At 34.5% G+C, this 13556-nt stretch overlaps 1 protein-coding gene across 3 annotated transcripts in view; it reads right to left on the minus strand.

Annotated features, from left to right (window-relative positions):
• Window positions 1–4534: 4534 nt before the first annotated feature.
• The window catches only part of LOC115920654 (AP-3 complex subunit beta-2-like), a 42722-nt gene continuing 33700 nt past the window's right edge, over window positions 4535–13556 (minus strand). The window contains exons 21-26 of one of the 3 annotated variants that reach the window (XM_030976962.1): window positions 11827–11856; window positions 8753–8933; window positions 7464–7599; window positions 5974–6071; window positions 5135–5279; window positions 4535–4794 (exon numbers count right to left, since the gene is read on the minus strand). In XM_030976962.1, coding sequence (XP_030832822.1) covers window positions 4641–4794; window positions 5135–5279; window positions 5974–6071; window positions 7464–7599; window positions 8753–8933; window positions 11827–11856 — 744 coding nt within the window. In that variant the 3' untranslated portion in view covers window positions 4535–4640. The remainder of the gene's footprint in view (window positions 4795–5134; window positions 5280–5973; window positions 6072–7463; window positions 7600–8752; window positions 8934–11826; window positions 11857–13556) is intronic. The other 2 variants (XM_030976965.1, XM_030976963.1) reach the window with 2 other exon arrangements.

A 13556-nucleotide genomic window follows, 5' to 3' on the forward strand; every position in this document is an offset into this window, starting at 1 on the left:
TGGAGAAAAAAAGGGCACCTACAAAGGGAAACCTCAAAGCGAAAATATACAATTTGTATACATCGGTATAAAGGCCCTTATACCCCTTACATTGTGGTTTGATTATCAGGAATAATTTTATTGTTTGTTTCTCTCTTCACATGGTCCATACTTTGCAGTTTGTGTGATGGTTAAAATATTTATTTGCAAGCGAGCACAAATTTTGAAATTTGTGTGGTGGCAGTGCGAAAATTTACATTTTTTAAAGAGGAAAAATAATCCTATTCACGAAAGATTGAAAAGATCTTCAATACGAAACAAAATTTGTTAATATAAAAATGCGAGCGTACAAAATATAAGGGGCATCTCTCAAATTTGAAAAGAGTTAAAGAGGTGAAGGGGCTCCTATCAGATTTTAATAGAGGCATTTATCAGAGGCGTGAGAAGGGGCACTTATCAGAGATGAATACGGGCACTTATGAGAATTGGAAGGGGCACTTATAACAAAGGAAATGGACACTTGTTAAAGTAAAAGGGGCATCTCTCAGATTTTAATAGGGGCAATTATCATATGTGAAAGGAGCACTTAAAAGAATGTGGCACTTATTAGAAATAAAAGGGGCACTTATTTTCATATATAAAAAGGGGTCACTTTAGGGGTACTTGAAGAAAAAAAAATGGGGGGGGGCACTGTGCCAATAGAAAACATGTTTGGATTACGTAATGCGTCATAGTAATATTCGCACACTCAGAAGGTGATGGACAAGGCTGTTGGATTGCCTTAATTTATATTTTGGAAGTCTTTGCGATCATGTCCGTGGTGTTTCTTACTCTCTGATAAACTACCTAACTGACAACATGGAATCTAATATCATATTCCTACTAGATTGTATATCTCAGCATGTTTGATTCTCTTAACAATCAGGCTCTCGAATCAGATTTTTAAAAAATCAAGCAAAACATTCATCCTCATAAACATAAACTTTCAGTCTTACGATTTTCGCTAGCTCTTATCGAATAACACACAATGAAACAGTATGAAGTCATATATATCAATATTTATTCATAATTTATATAAGTACTCTGCAATTTAATGTCATCCATTAAACGAAAATGATAATTACGAGTGAAACAAAGGGGAGCTACCACAATACAATTCAAAGATAGTACTAGTGTAAAATAATGAAATATAAATCTGTATGCTACTAAGCGCATACACTAGTAGTTTTATGAGATGCGAGCAAATATAAATGCTTTTGATACAATCATTCTAATATTGAGCATTTTTAATACTGTCTATAGATGTAAATCTATTGGATTCGAATAGTTTATCCATGATGGTGCTAGATTATCATCATTCGATGCACACTGTTAGATTTAACCCACAACATCACCATAAAGGATATAAATATGAAACATATATCAGGCATTTTGACACTGAAATAGAAAATGTATTTTGCATGCTTTATTCATTGGTTGTGTGCCTCAATACATCATATACCACTTTTTTGTGGTACATATGTAATTTTCCCATTAGTTTACTGAATATAATTATCATTAATAACAGTATTTTATCTTAATTATGTCTGAGGCAGTTGTGCAAAGTGTGTATTTACACTTGGTACAAAGTGGATGTGCAATGGGTATACATCCTAAATATTACCAACCAATAGTTTCTCTTCTTGTATATGTAAACACAGTGTATGAAATGTATTACTGTAATGCTGTTGGTCAATCAAATCAAATCAGATCGCAATCTAATATTTTGGCTCAGAATGCCTGACATGAATAGAATGCATAACCTAACACAAGGTGGATCTGTAGGCAAACATATTTGTTTGTGGGTCTGCACAATAGACATACATCTTATATTGATAACAATGATATTAGCTGGTCCTACTTCATGGGGATCTTGAATACATTACCTGATACAAAATCCCATTACCCTTGTGGAGGACTCTGGGAAATACAACTCTAGCTTGGGTGATATATTCTTGTACTAAAGTGGAAGTCCATGCTGATAATTAGCTGATATTATTCAAAGCAGAAAAAACAAGAGAGACAAATAATTATTGAAAAATCGAGCAATATCCGATCAAACGTAGGAAAGTTATGAGTTTTTTAATTTGTCATCAGTGAAACACAAACGGGCAACTCTGTGACGTATCTTGCGAGGTCCTCACCAATTTGCTTAGTACAGAAAATTTCATCAACCTCATTTTCTTAGTTATTGATAGCAGAAAAAATTTGTTTCATACAGGGGTCGTACAGAAACAGATTTTGTTAAAGTACAGAGCAAATGGACGGGGACCTCGCTAGATTCGTCACAGAGTTGTCAATTTGTGTTCGATTGATCGCACCTTCAAAAATTCATAATTTTCTTATTTTTAATCAGATTTTGCTCAAACTTTCACTGACCGGTTCCTTTAATTTGTCTGCTTCTATTAAAACCAACGTAATATCATAGCGCACTTCCCCTCTAAGTCCCATGATTTGCCATCACATATTTGCTAAGTTACTGATGTAGTACATGGAGATGAGAGGGATAGTCGTACGGTTTTGATGAAGGCAAATCTACGAGGAATGAATCACTAAAAAAATTCTTTGTTCTAGCATCTAGTTAGCTTTTCTATTGTGTTTTGCCTTTGATACATCACACGATTTTTGCTACATTTTGAGCTTCAGAATAGACAATAGCTCACTACACTTACTACAGCTAATAAAATGATTGTAACACAAACAAGACAGTCTCAATTATTCTTCAATTGCACACTAACATTAAGACAATGCTTTATACTGTACCATGGAATGCTTTTCAGGACATTGAATATGAAATACTGTTTGAAAACTCTCACATTCATGTTATCTGTTTGGAGCCAGAAAAGCGTTGACTCTACTAGTACATTAACGCATGTGAGTTAAGGCCCTAATATAATGGCCCGAATTCACAAAGGAGGTTTAGGTTTAACCCACGTTTTAACGCATCATATGACGACATCACGCCAAGCTTAGACCATGGATTATTACCATGGGTTAGATTTAACCCAGGCTAAATAACCCACGATTTATAAAACCTTGGGTTAAATGTAAACCCCCTTTGTGAATTCGGGCAAATATCTTCCTCATAATTAAACATGCAAGGTTTGAATTCTTAAACACAGCAGTGGTTCTAATTAAAAAAAGAAAAATCTTTCCCAGGTCATCTCAAATACAGGCCATCTAAAACATTGTAATCTTAGGCATATATCAAATACATCTCATACCTGCTGACTCCTTTGTAACAAGAAAACAAGATTTCTGATGTTTTTATATTTGTATAAAACTTGTATGAAACACTTGTGTATTGAAACAAGCTTTAGAGAAAGGTTAGCTAATCTTTGGAAATATACTACATGTCCAATGAGAGACCATGGATTAATAATGGTCGAAAATTCAGAAATGCAACGACTAACTTGGATAATGCATGGTACATAATTGCTGAAATCCATTTTAGAGATAGCATTGCTCTCAAACAGGAACATGCACATTCCTCACATCATGGTATGACTAGATGGGTTTTTTTTGGTGACATAATGGCAAATATAGTCTCACAAAATATTACATTTCCAATGAATGTTAGAAAGTTCAAATAAAACATATCTGCTGAAATAATTTGATATAACGGCTGAGAGATATAAATAGATATACATAGGATAATGAGCCTGCCAGGAATGTAATACACTATGGTGTCCAAAATACATGTATAATTTTGTTCATTTGTCAGTGTACAATCTTTTCAGCAAATGCAGGGCAAACAGAGTCTTTTAATACTCGTGAAAGCCGTCAGTATTTTCAAAATCATCTCTCTTGCTTGCTTAATGAGCAACCTCCCTTTCCCACATGAGAAAGCTAGCAATGGATATAGTCAGAGCCAGAAGGGTGTTATATCTGTATTAAAGGGATAGTTCAGTTCTGTTTTCAGACTGCAAATGCCTTCAAAGTGCATGGTTATTGCTCTTATTCTTATCTATGACATTTCTAGTGCCCTTTTAGAACCTAAAATTGCTATGAAGGTAATTTTAGACCCCAAAATGTGTGAAATTTAGCCAATACGAGCATACCAATTCAGCTCCACTTGCAAAAAAAAATGGTGACCGTTAATTAATTATTTAATTAAAAATAACAATACATGGGCTGGCTGGTTGTGCGTAATATAAGCAACACGAAAATGCCAACAAAAAAGTCAACATCAGCATTGGCTGAAATACGACGTAAAAGGCGTCATTTAGTTTTCTCAACATTTTTTTTCAATTTTTTCCAAAATACCTAATATTTGTGATGGTACACAAGTATTAGAAATTGTTATACCAGCCGTCTCTGAACCGATTTTGATCAAACAAAGATGGTTTTGTCATTTAAATATTACGTTCTTTCAAATTTGACATTCAGTTTTTCATTATCTCACAAAAAATTTATTTTGTGTAGCGCCCTCTGCAACAGAACTCAACTATCCCTTTAAAGTACATAAGTTAATGCCCTTCTCGCTCCAAACGAACAATATGCAAATGACTGCTGGATAAACTCTGTTTCACAAATGACGATATTCTACCACAACACCCACTGAATGAAATCCTATAAACCACGTATTTTGCATTGAATCCTAAATAAAGCTATGGGTGGCATCACGCCTTTCCTAGCGCCTTCTTGATATCTTTGACCAGCATGTTACCAATCACCATCTTCTCGCAGTTAGACGTGATCCTAGCTTTGCCCTCGCTCAAGACCTGCACCGTCAACAGGGCCGACGTCCCGGCGGATACCGTCCTTCCGGAGAACCTGGTTTCACAAGACATAGAGGAAGGTCAACTGTTACTCTTTGGGGTCGTTTTCACAATTTTAAGTTGGACTAACTATGGCAGGCTGTTCATGCCACTGTTTGCTCTCACCGTTTACGGGCATCGGTCTCTCAAGGGATGTACAAATCATGGTCATTGATTATTCATTATTGTAGGAAAATATCTTATCTAAAGATCATAATGATATTTGAAAAACAATACTAATGTAGAACTTCCCCCAAAACGAAAGGGCTTGAAAATGGCTTGTAAAGGCCAAAATGAAACTGATTGAATCTTTGAGCAGCACAAAACGTACGACCATCTTTAATCTGAGGTCTTACCTGTATATGAGTTTACTGGGATCACTGGCTGGGACGATCTGAATGTTGGCCGTCTCACCCACACACCTGATCAAATCTTTCTCTTCTCTGTTGCTTGCGTCTATGTCGCACTTATCGGAGTGTTCATTCATACCCGTAAGCTTAGCTGTCAAATAAAGAAAATAACAATGACATACATACATACATCAGACAATTCAGAGATATCTGTGCATAAACAGATATAGGTTATTGTACCAAATTGGAAAACTGACTGAGAAACCTACTAGTTTGGCTATAAGACAAGGACAATAATAAAAGATAAATAAATGGAGATTAAATTGGGCGTGGGCACAGCCTCTTTGTTGTTCAGTCATACTGGGAGGCTGCTTGAAAGCTAATCTACTGTGCTATCAATCAAGGACATTTAAGCCTTCCAAACCGGTATGAGCCAGGTGGATGCTGCAACTGGAGCCCAAATGTTCGATCCTACATAACTTTCGAAATATAAGGTCAAAATTATGAATAGCACAGTGCCCCAATGTCAGTATGATCTTTCACAATGCACGTTTGTTTATTCCATTTGCTAAGATTACGGTAAATTTTGTCAATGAAGGAGAACAAGTAGTTACAGCCTATCTGCACTAGTTTGGCTAGTAGGGATTAGACCTCCCTGCATGGTCACTGACAGATGGTCATCTCATCAAATCAGCTCTCAATTAACATAAGAAAAAGGGAACCATGGGGGAACAATGGTCACTGATTAGGCATTGTTTGCTATATAGAGGGTGCAAGTATAGCTATAAGTAGTGCAGTGGGGCTTTAAAAGATTCAAGGTTGATTAAAACTGATGATGAGCTTACATTGTTGGCCTAAGAAGTCTCTTTCACTGAGTGCGATGGGTTGTAAGAGTTCTCCTATGGGTGCTTTCACCGTCACACTGAACTTCCGCGATTCAGTACTGAAAAGAAGACAAAAAAGACAAAGAAAATCATACAAACATGAAAGTAAAATGTAAAAGACTTTCCCAAAAATCAACCTTAGGCAAATTTCAATAACCTTGTCCACCATCTTTTAAAATGCTTCAACCTTGCAATGATGTACTACGTAATTGGAACATGATTTCCACGGAAAATACAATAGGGTATTGAAATTTCCCTTAAGCTGATTTTTTTAAAGTGTTTTCGATCGTGTTTGAAGAGCATATTAAATGGTATCTCATTCTTAGTACAGTTGTCTTATACCAAGGAAGTCTCAAATAAAACAAAGTACATAGATTACATTTTTTTTCTGACAGGAAGCCTGAAAATTAATTAAAGTGAACCAATTATGCTCTTAATGTAAGGGGTTCCATGTATTATATACTGCATTAAAAATCTAGCCTTTGAATACTAATTCTACAAAGTTATATTGTAGTTTAAAATACAGTGACAGTGTACACAAGTACTGTTTCTTAGGGGCAGGTGAGGTTACAGTGGAAAACACCCAAGAAGAGATCCAAGGGTTACAGTCACCAACTTTGCTTTTCACCTCCCGGACGATGCTTAAAGTATAAGTGAATAGTTGAGCTGATTAGAAAGACAAAAATCTAAAAAAAACCAATACAACTTGGTTTTGGAAAATGGTGCTCACGACTTATTTTTAATAATTTGTTTAATGAGCAAAACACAAGTAAATGATCGAGCCGGTTCTCCCCCACAATGGATTTTTTGTGACGTGGGGTCCTCACAACACAGATTCGTAGTGTAACCAAATTTAATGCATACGTCTTTGTGAAGTACCTCGATACAAACTATTTCAATCACCTGATAAGATAACAGTATTTCAACAGTCAGAATGCAAACTGCATATATTAAGTGTTGTTAGGTAGGGTAAGTCATAATGTTTGTCTTACCTGGCAGCAACTAATGTTGCAGTTTGGATTCTATTGTCTATTGAAATACTATTATTCTTATCAGGTGAATGAAATAGTTTGTATCGAGGCACATCACAAAGACGTATGCATTAAATTTGGTTACATTACAAAAATACCCTATTGTCAGAATGTATACTGCTGGCACTTTCGTTGTGAGGAGCATACGTCACGTCCGTGCGGCAATTTAAATGTTTTGCTTGAAATATCCAAAACAAAACCACTCTTAAAAATCACCTGATTGAAGTACGCCGTGATATTTGGCAGTTTTAACCTTTGATTTATTTACAACATGCTATTATTTTTGAAAATTGGAGTGGACTTGGGCTTTAATAATTATAATATTAACAATAATTATGATTATAATATTAATAATAATGATAATAATAATCGTCATCATCATCATCACCACCATCATTCCTTAATTATCGCTGAACTTACCAGATCTCAAAATTGGCAGGTTGTGTTGTGTCCCTGAAGTCAATGCCAATGATTGCCGTTGTGGACTGACTGACGGAAAGGTTGGTGATCTCTGGGAACTCGTGCAGTTTCATACCAGCTGCCAACTTGGTCTCTCCTAAAAGAAATGGACAAACAAGATGAATATAAAGGCGTCTTTCATATGCTTCTGGAGTCTGTCTGCATGTTTGTTTGTGCGTTGATGAATGATCCTGTGACCTTTAACATTTGACCATTTGATTCATTTAACCAGACTTGGGGGGGGGGGTGGACGGACGGACATACTGCTTTAAGTCCTATACTAGGGACTTGGTAACAAGAATTAATGTAATCCAACTTGGATCCAAACCTGCATTAAGTCTTTAATACTACTTTAAAGGGATTGGGTAACTTTGTCTCAGATTCTGAAACAAATTCCTGGATTTAGCTCATGCTGCAATGATAATTATAAACCTTTAGGTCAGTCAGGAACCTGTCTGATTATAAAGATATTCATGTTTCGGAATCAAAATCAAATTTTGCGTGTTCCTAACAGTTGTCATAATACTACTGTCTATTGAGTAAAACAAGTTTGGCAAAACCGGTCACTCAAAGATCTTTACTTTTTGAGGCACTTGTTGATCATTTTAAAGGGCAATTTTTTTTAAGGCGTCAATATTACACCATGTCACAGACACTGATAACACAAAGGGCCATGCATCTCAGATTTAACATTGTTAACCGATGCCTTTCAGTCCTATTCTAGGCACTTGGATTAATGAGAAATTAATGCCATCCAACTTGGATTTGAACCTGTGACCTCCTTGCCTAAAACCCCACCCACCACTGTACCATTGATCAGTGCACCTCCTCAAAATATAATTTGTAACTCATTGATGTTATCCTATCCTCCTTCGTACCTAGTCTGCAAGCTCAGACCCTATATTTGACACTTCATTACAATTAAATAATTATTGTTTCTTGAGTGAAGCCTAGCCCAGTTCCTACTTTATTTCATACTTTTATACATGTATTATTGAAAGAAATTTGTATGGCAAAAATATTCGATTCTGACTTAATGCCAAATAAAACCAAAAGAAGAAGAAGAAGATTATGTCAATGTCAGGAGCAGCAAAGGCCTATGAATGTTTGTTGTTGTTGTTTTAGTTTGTATTGGCGTGCATCATTTATTTATGAATATTTACGCCGTAAGTCTCTGTATAGTCTCCTAGCTCAGACCCTGTTTTTACATTACGGCCGACAAGGGTCTGTTCCTGCAAACTACTCCTTACCTATGCTTATGTTCTGTATCTTGGCGCTACTGTTGTTGACGAAAGTGACCTCTACAGCCACCATAGTGGTCGAGTAGATACAGGTCGATCGAGGGAATCGGTAGGTCGCTGATAAACCTCCACTGTTGACCCGATTCAGAAGCTCAAAGGTCTCCTTAGAAGGAAACATAACTCCACCAGCCTGTATGGAAGATGAAAAGTATTGACGTAACTTTTTTAATCATTAGTACTATCTCATAGCAAATTGGCAACACGTCATGATAGAAACTAAACTAGCCTAGAATTGGTTGACTGCTTTGTTTCAGAGGCGTAACAACAATTCATGAACTGCATGTACTTTCATCTAGTACATGTACATGTATCATTAAGAGAAAAAGTACAATGCAGGCGCTATGTATATCTTCGAGTTTTAGCTTAAGAGGGAATTGTGAGTATTTGTAGAAAACACAAAACAAGTTCATTTGTGCAATAAATTTGAAAATTGCAGTTTGTTCATTGTGGCATTATGTGCAAATGCAACATATTCTGCTTTTCTTTCTACCAATTTTTGTGTTGATGATCCTAATTGAAAGCTAGATCAATTTTGAACTTCTTTCAAAGAATCACATTTATTAAAGGCAATGTTACACTTACATGTACAAACTACTGATACTGCTGTTTATGTAACATAAATTTGACAGACATTTTACTTTCTTGCATGAAGGTACATGTATCTAGTACCTCGAGGTGACTTCTGAGAAGTGTTTCTATGAAATTGTAAAAGGCTGATATAATCGTAGTGAAAATCTGTATTGAACACTGGCTGAGCATCTCAAAGGGAAAAGTCATGTAGAATCATCAATCATACATGTATCTGTATATTGTTTTAACCCAAGTTATTCTTAATTATACACATCTAGACACCAATGTGCTTTATGCTACTATAAACTACACACTCTATTGGCGTTACAAGTGTAGAAAAAAGGCCACCAAAAGCATCTACATGTATCCGCTAGTCTAATTATTTATCTAAAGTTTGATAATAAATAAAAATATTATTTGAAAATTATTATTATTACTATTAGTTATCAAAATATCCACAACAATACTATATCAGCTACAAATATAAAAAACAAAAATTAATAAAAACATACAAAACTGACCAAATATATTAAATTTCTAGAAAAAAAAAACAAATAAATAAATAAATAAATTACGTATACACTAAATAAAAGTACAAAATGCAAGAATAGCATTCTCTCCACATGCCCAATCACTATTTCTAAATCTAAACACAAATTCATTCAAATGATAGTGTTTGCCACTATTTTCCTTTTTTAGTTTAGTCAAATCATGAAGATGTCTTTAAAGCAAACACAAATAAAACATTAATTACCAGTGAAGAACCAAGCAAGTTTTGACAATAACCCGATCTTCCCACATGCTTTCATTGATTTTACTATCAGGAGTACCGGTAAATAACTCTTGCTGGGCTTTATATACATTGATTTCCTTTATTGATAATTTTATAGTCAAAACAAACTTGTCAGACAACTCAGAAAATGCCAAGTTCCCTTTGATTTGGAGCACAACAAGTTCTTGAAATGAAATCAAATATGCTGCAATATAATCTCATTTGTAATATTTCCTTGCATGAAACTTTTATAATGCCTCACAACTTTTGCATAACTTTCATGGATGAAGGTTCTGGTAATATATTGTTTTATTGTTTAATTTTTCAGAATGAATATGATGATCTCCAAGAAGATGCAAATGGACATCTTCCAATATCAATTGCAAACAAAATCGCAGTAAATACCTGTAATATATGCTAAATCACACTGCCTTTTTTTGGTAAAATCCAAGGACTATTTGAGCTTTTAACAAACTTATGTGTATGTCAAATAAGCTGAACATTTAAAGGCAGAAAGGGCAGATATTTTTGGGATGTACATGTATAATTTCTGAACATGAAAGCTATAAATATGAATATTGTGAGATATCTAAGAAATATGTTTTATCACTTATTAAACAAGGTACCATTATATAATATTCAGACACATTTCATGTACCACAGGCATATTTCATCTCATAAACTACCAGTCATCACCAATTCACCACCACCATCTTCCAACGATGATACAAATGATTTTTGCTTATCAGTTCTACAAATAAATAGGAACAGCTGTCAAGATAACACATAATTGATAATTCCCTTTCATGTTTATAAATCCTTTTTCCAATGAAAATATGGCTTATATATATGCAAACAAGCATATAATGATATAATAGACATGTATAATGATGAATACATTTCCACACGTGATAGTGGAAGGTTATCAAAATGCATAATTGTGAATGTGTGAATCCCTTTGCTGATGATTCTAGTAACTACAGTGAAGCTAAATCTATTGGATTGTCGAACCTATGTAAAATGCCTTCAGCATTTGATATTTGATAGAATTCTTTTATAATTTACCTATGACATTAATCAATAATCTTTTGCTGGTCCTTTTATAATGACATACTGCAGTTGTTTGCATGACAGACAAAGACTTTGTATTTTTTGGGGGAAAAATTAATCCACTTGAATTCATGCTTAAAAATCAATATTTGATTCTGTCCGTTACCAAAGAAAATTGTATAAAAACTTTAGAAGGTTATATCCTCAAATGTAATCAAACTGACAACAAATCTTTGATATTGGGTCAGTTTTTATTTGAAAAGATAATTCCTTGATTTTTTGTTGTTGTTGGGGGGGGGGGGGGTAATCAAATGAAATAAGACACAGGTTCAACACTCCAGATCTATTCTGTTTAATAGCTAGATGAGTGAATGAGCATGATATACTGTAAAACCAGACAATTTTGCATACATGAAATGCTTCAGATTCAGAGCGATACTTTTCCGTAATTTCGCGTAAGTTTCTTGTCATATTTGCAATTCACCAAAGTTTCATCTTGCAAAGTTTCTGGTTTTACAGTTAAAGTTGTCCCTCTTGAACCCATAATTGCACACAAGTCATTTCAAGAAGCATGGGATGCAATGATTGATTAAAACCATTCTTTCTAGTTCTAGGACCGGTTCTATTTTACCTTGGCCATCTGGGACATCTGCTCTGAACTCTGGTACAAAAAAACATGAAGAAATTCAAAACTTAGGACTTGAAGAAAAAATCAACAAGAAATGGTTGGCTTAAAGGGCTCTTCTCAATCGTGAACTCGCACATGCCAAAAATTAGGTAGTTCTCAAGCCAAAAAGTAGGAATACAATTTATTTTGTTCATGTGTTTTTTTACACAAAAGTTTTGTTCAGAATAGAGAGGAATCTTTGGTTCATAACATGAACATCGAATCAAGCTAAAATAAATTCAAAATGAAGTCATTCCTCCAAAATATGAATGGTTGGCAGCTTTGTGTATTTGATGACAACCAAATGAATGAAAAAGTATTCCATATACCAGCTAAAAAAAAAAAATTAAAAAAAATTCTTTTCTGGAATCAATCATTGTCCAATCTTAACTGAGTAAAATCGTGAAGAGCCCTAACCCTCCTGTGAATACATGAAAAACTGGAAAACAAGACCACTAAGGAAAATATCATGTTAATAGGTATTGAAATTGGGCTATATTTAGATGAAATACAGCATCATGCAGTCAGACAAATAATCAAAGATGGAAAGGGACTGACGTCCAGTTAGATAACACAATAAATCATGCAGAAAGAAGAAATGCACATCAACTTTGTCTATTTTTACTTGTCCTTTCCAAGTTAAATATTTTTCCAATTAATTCAATAAACGAACATAATAAAGTATGTTAAATTTCTAAGAAATTAAACTAATATCTTGAATTCCTTGCGCAAATCCATTTTATAACTTTCTATCCTTATTTATAAGAGTAAAATTAGACTGATATATATTTCAAATTGCTGAAATTTCATATATATAGGAGAAATATTTCTTGTTTATAGATTTTTAGTTCAATATCATTCTTTGTTGACAAGAAATTGAAAGCAACATCATAACCCATAATGGATGCATTTCCTTGCAATACATATCCCAGGATAAGGAGCATTTTCTCTCAAGTTTTAACTAATATCTTCTAAAAGTACTTGGTTTATTCAACAAGAAGTCATTTTGAAATATTAAATTTAAGTGCTAGTCACGTTCAAACTTAAGTATATCATTCAGTTAATGGGAATTGAGAGAGATATTAACATTTCACATTTATATCCCTAAAATAACTGTATGGTTGACAAAGTTCTGATTTTGGTTAGCTTCTGTATGAAAATGTTATATCAGGGATAAATTGCTCGCAGAAATTACAAGTAGAAGAAACAAAAATAACTGCGTAGAGTTAGAGCTACATGCATACATGTATGAGAGATACACATGTTAAGATACAGAAAATTTAAGTTTGTTAGGGGTAATCATAACTCATAGTTTAATCTTCTACCAACCTTAACATCTAGTAGGCAAGCTTTCATCCACTCCTGTGGACTTTATACTCAAGACTGAAAGAACTCAAAAAGCCCCAAGATTGGGTAATCCCTCTCAATCAGCAGTAGTAGAACACATAATTGACCAGTGAAAAAATACATGGGGGCTCGGGGCGAATTAGCCCCCGAAATGCCCAAAAGAGCCCCCGAAAGTCATAAAAGGCCCCCAAAATTTGCATAGAGTTCAATGCAAAACAAATTAAAGAGTGTTATTTTCATGCAAGCAAGCTTGAAAAGTAGCCCCCGAAATTTTTAAAGTATTTTTTTCCCTGTCATTGACACTGGGCATGCCATTTGGATGGGATGATGTCCAAGTTGAATTTGAA

Source organism: Strongylocentrotus purpuratus, unplaced genomic scaffold (assembly GCF_000002235.5).
Source record: "Strongylocentrotus purpuratus isolate Spur 01 unplaced genomic scaffold, Spur_5.0 spur5_scaffold_9, whole genome shotgun sequence".
Lineage (NCBI taxonomy): Eukaryota > Metazoa > Echinodermata > Echinoidea > Camarodonta > Strongylocentrotidae > Strongylocentrotus > Strongylocentrotus purpuratus.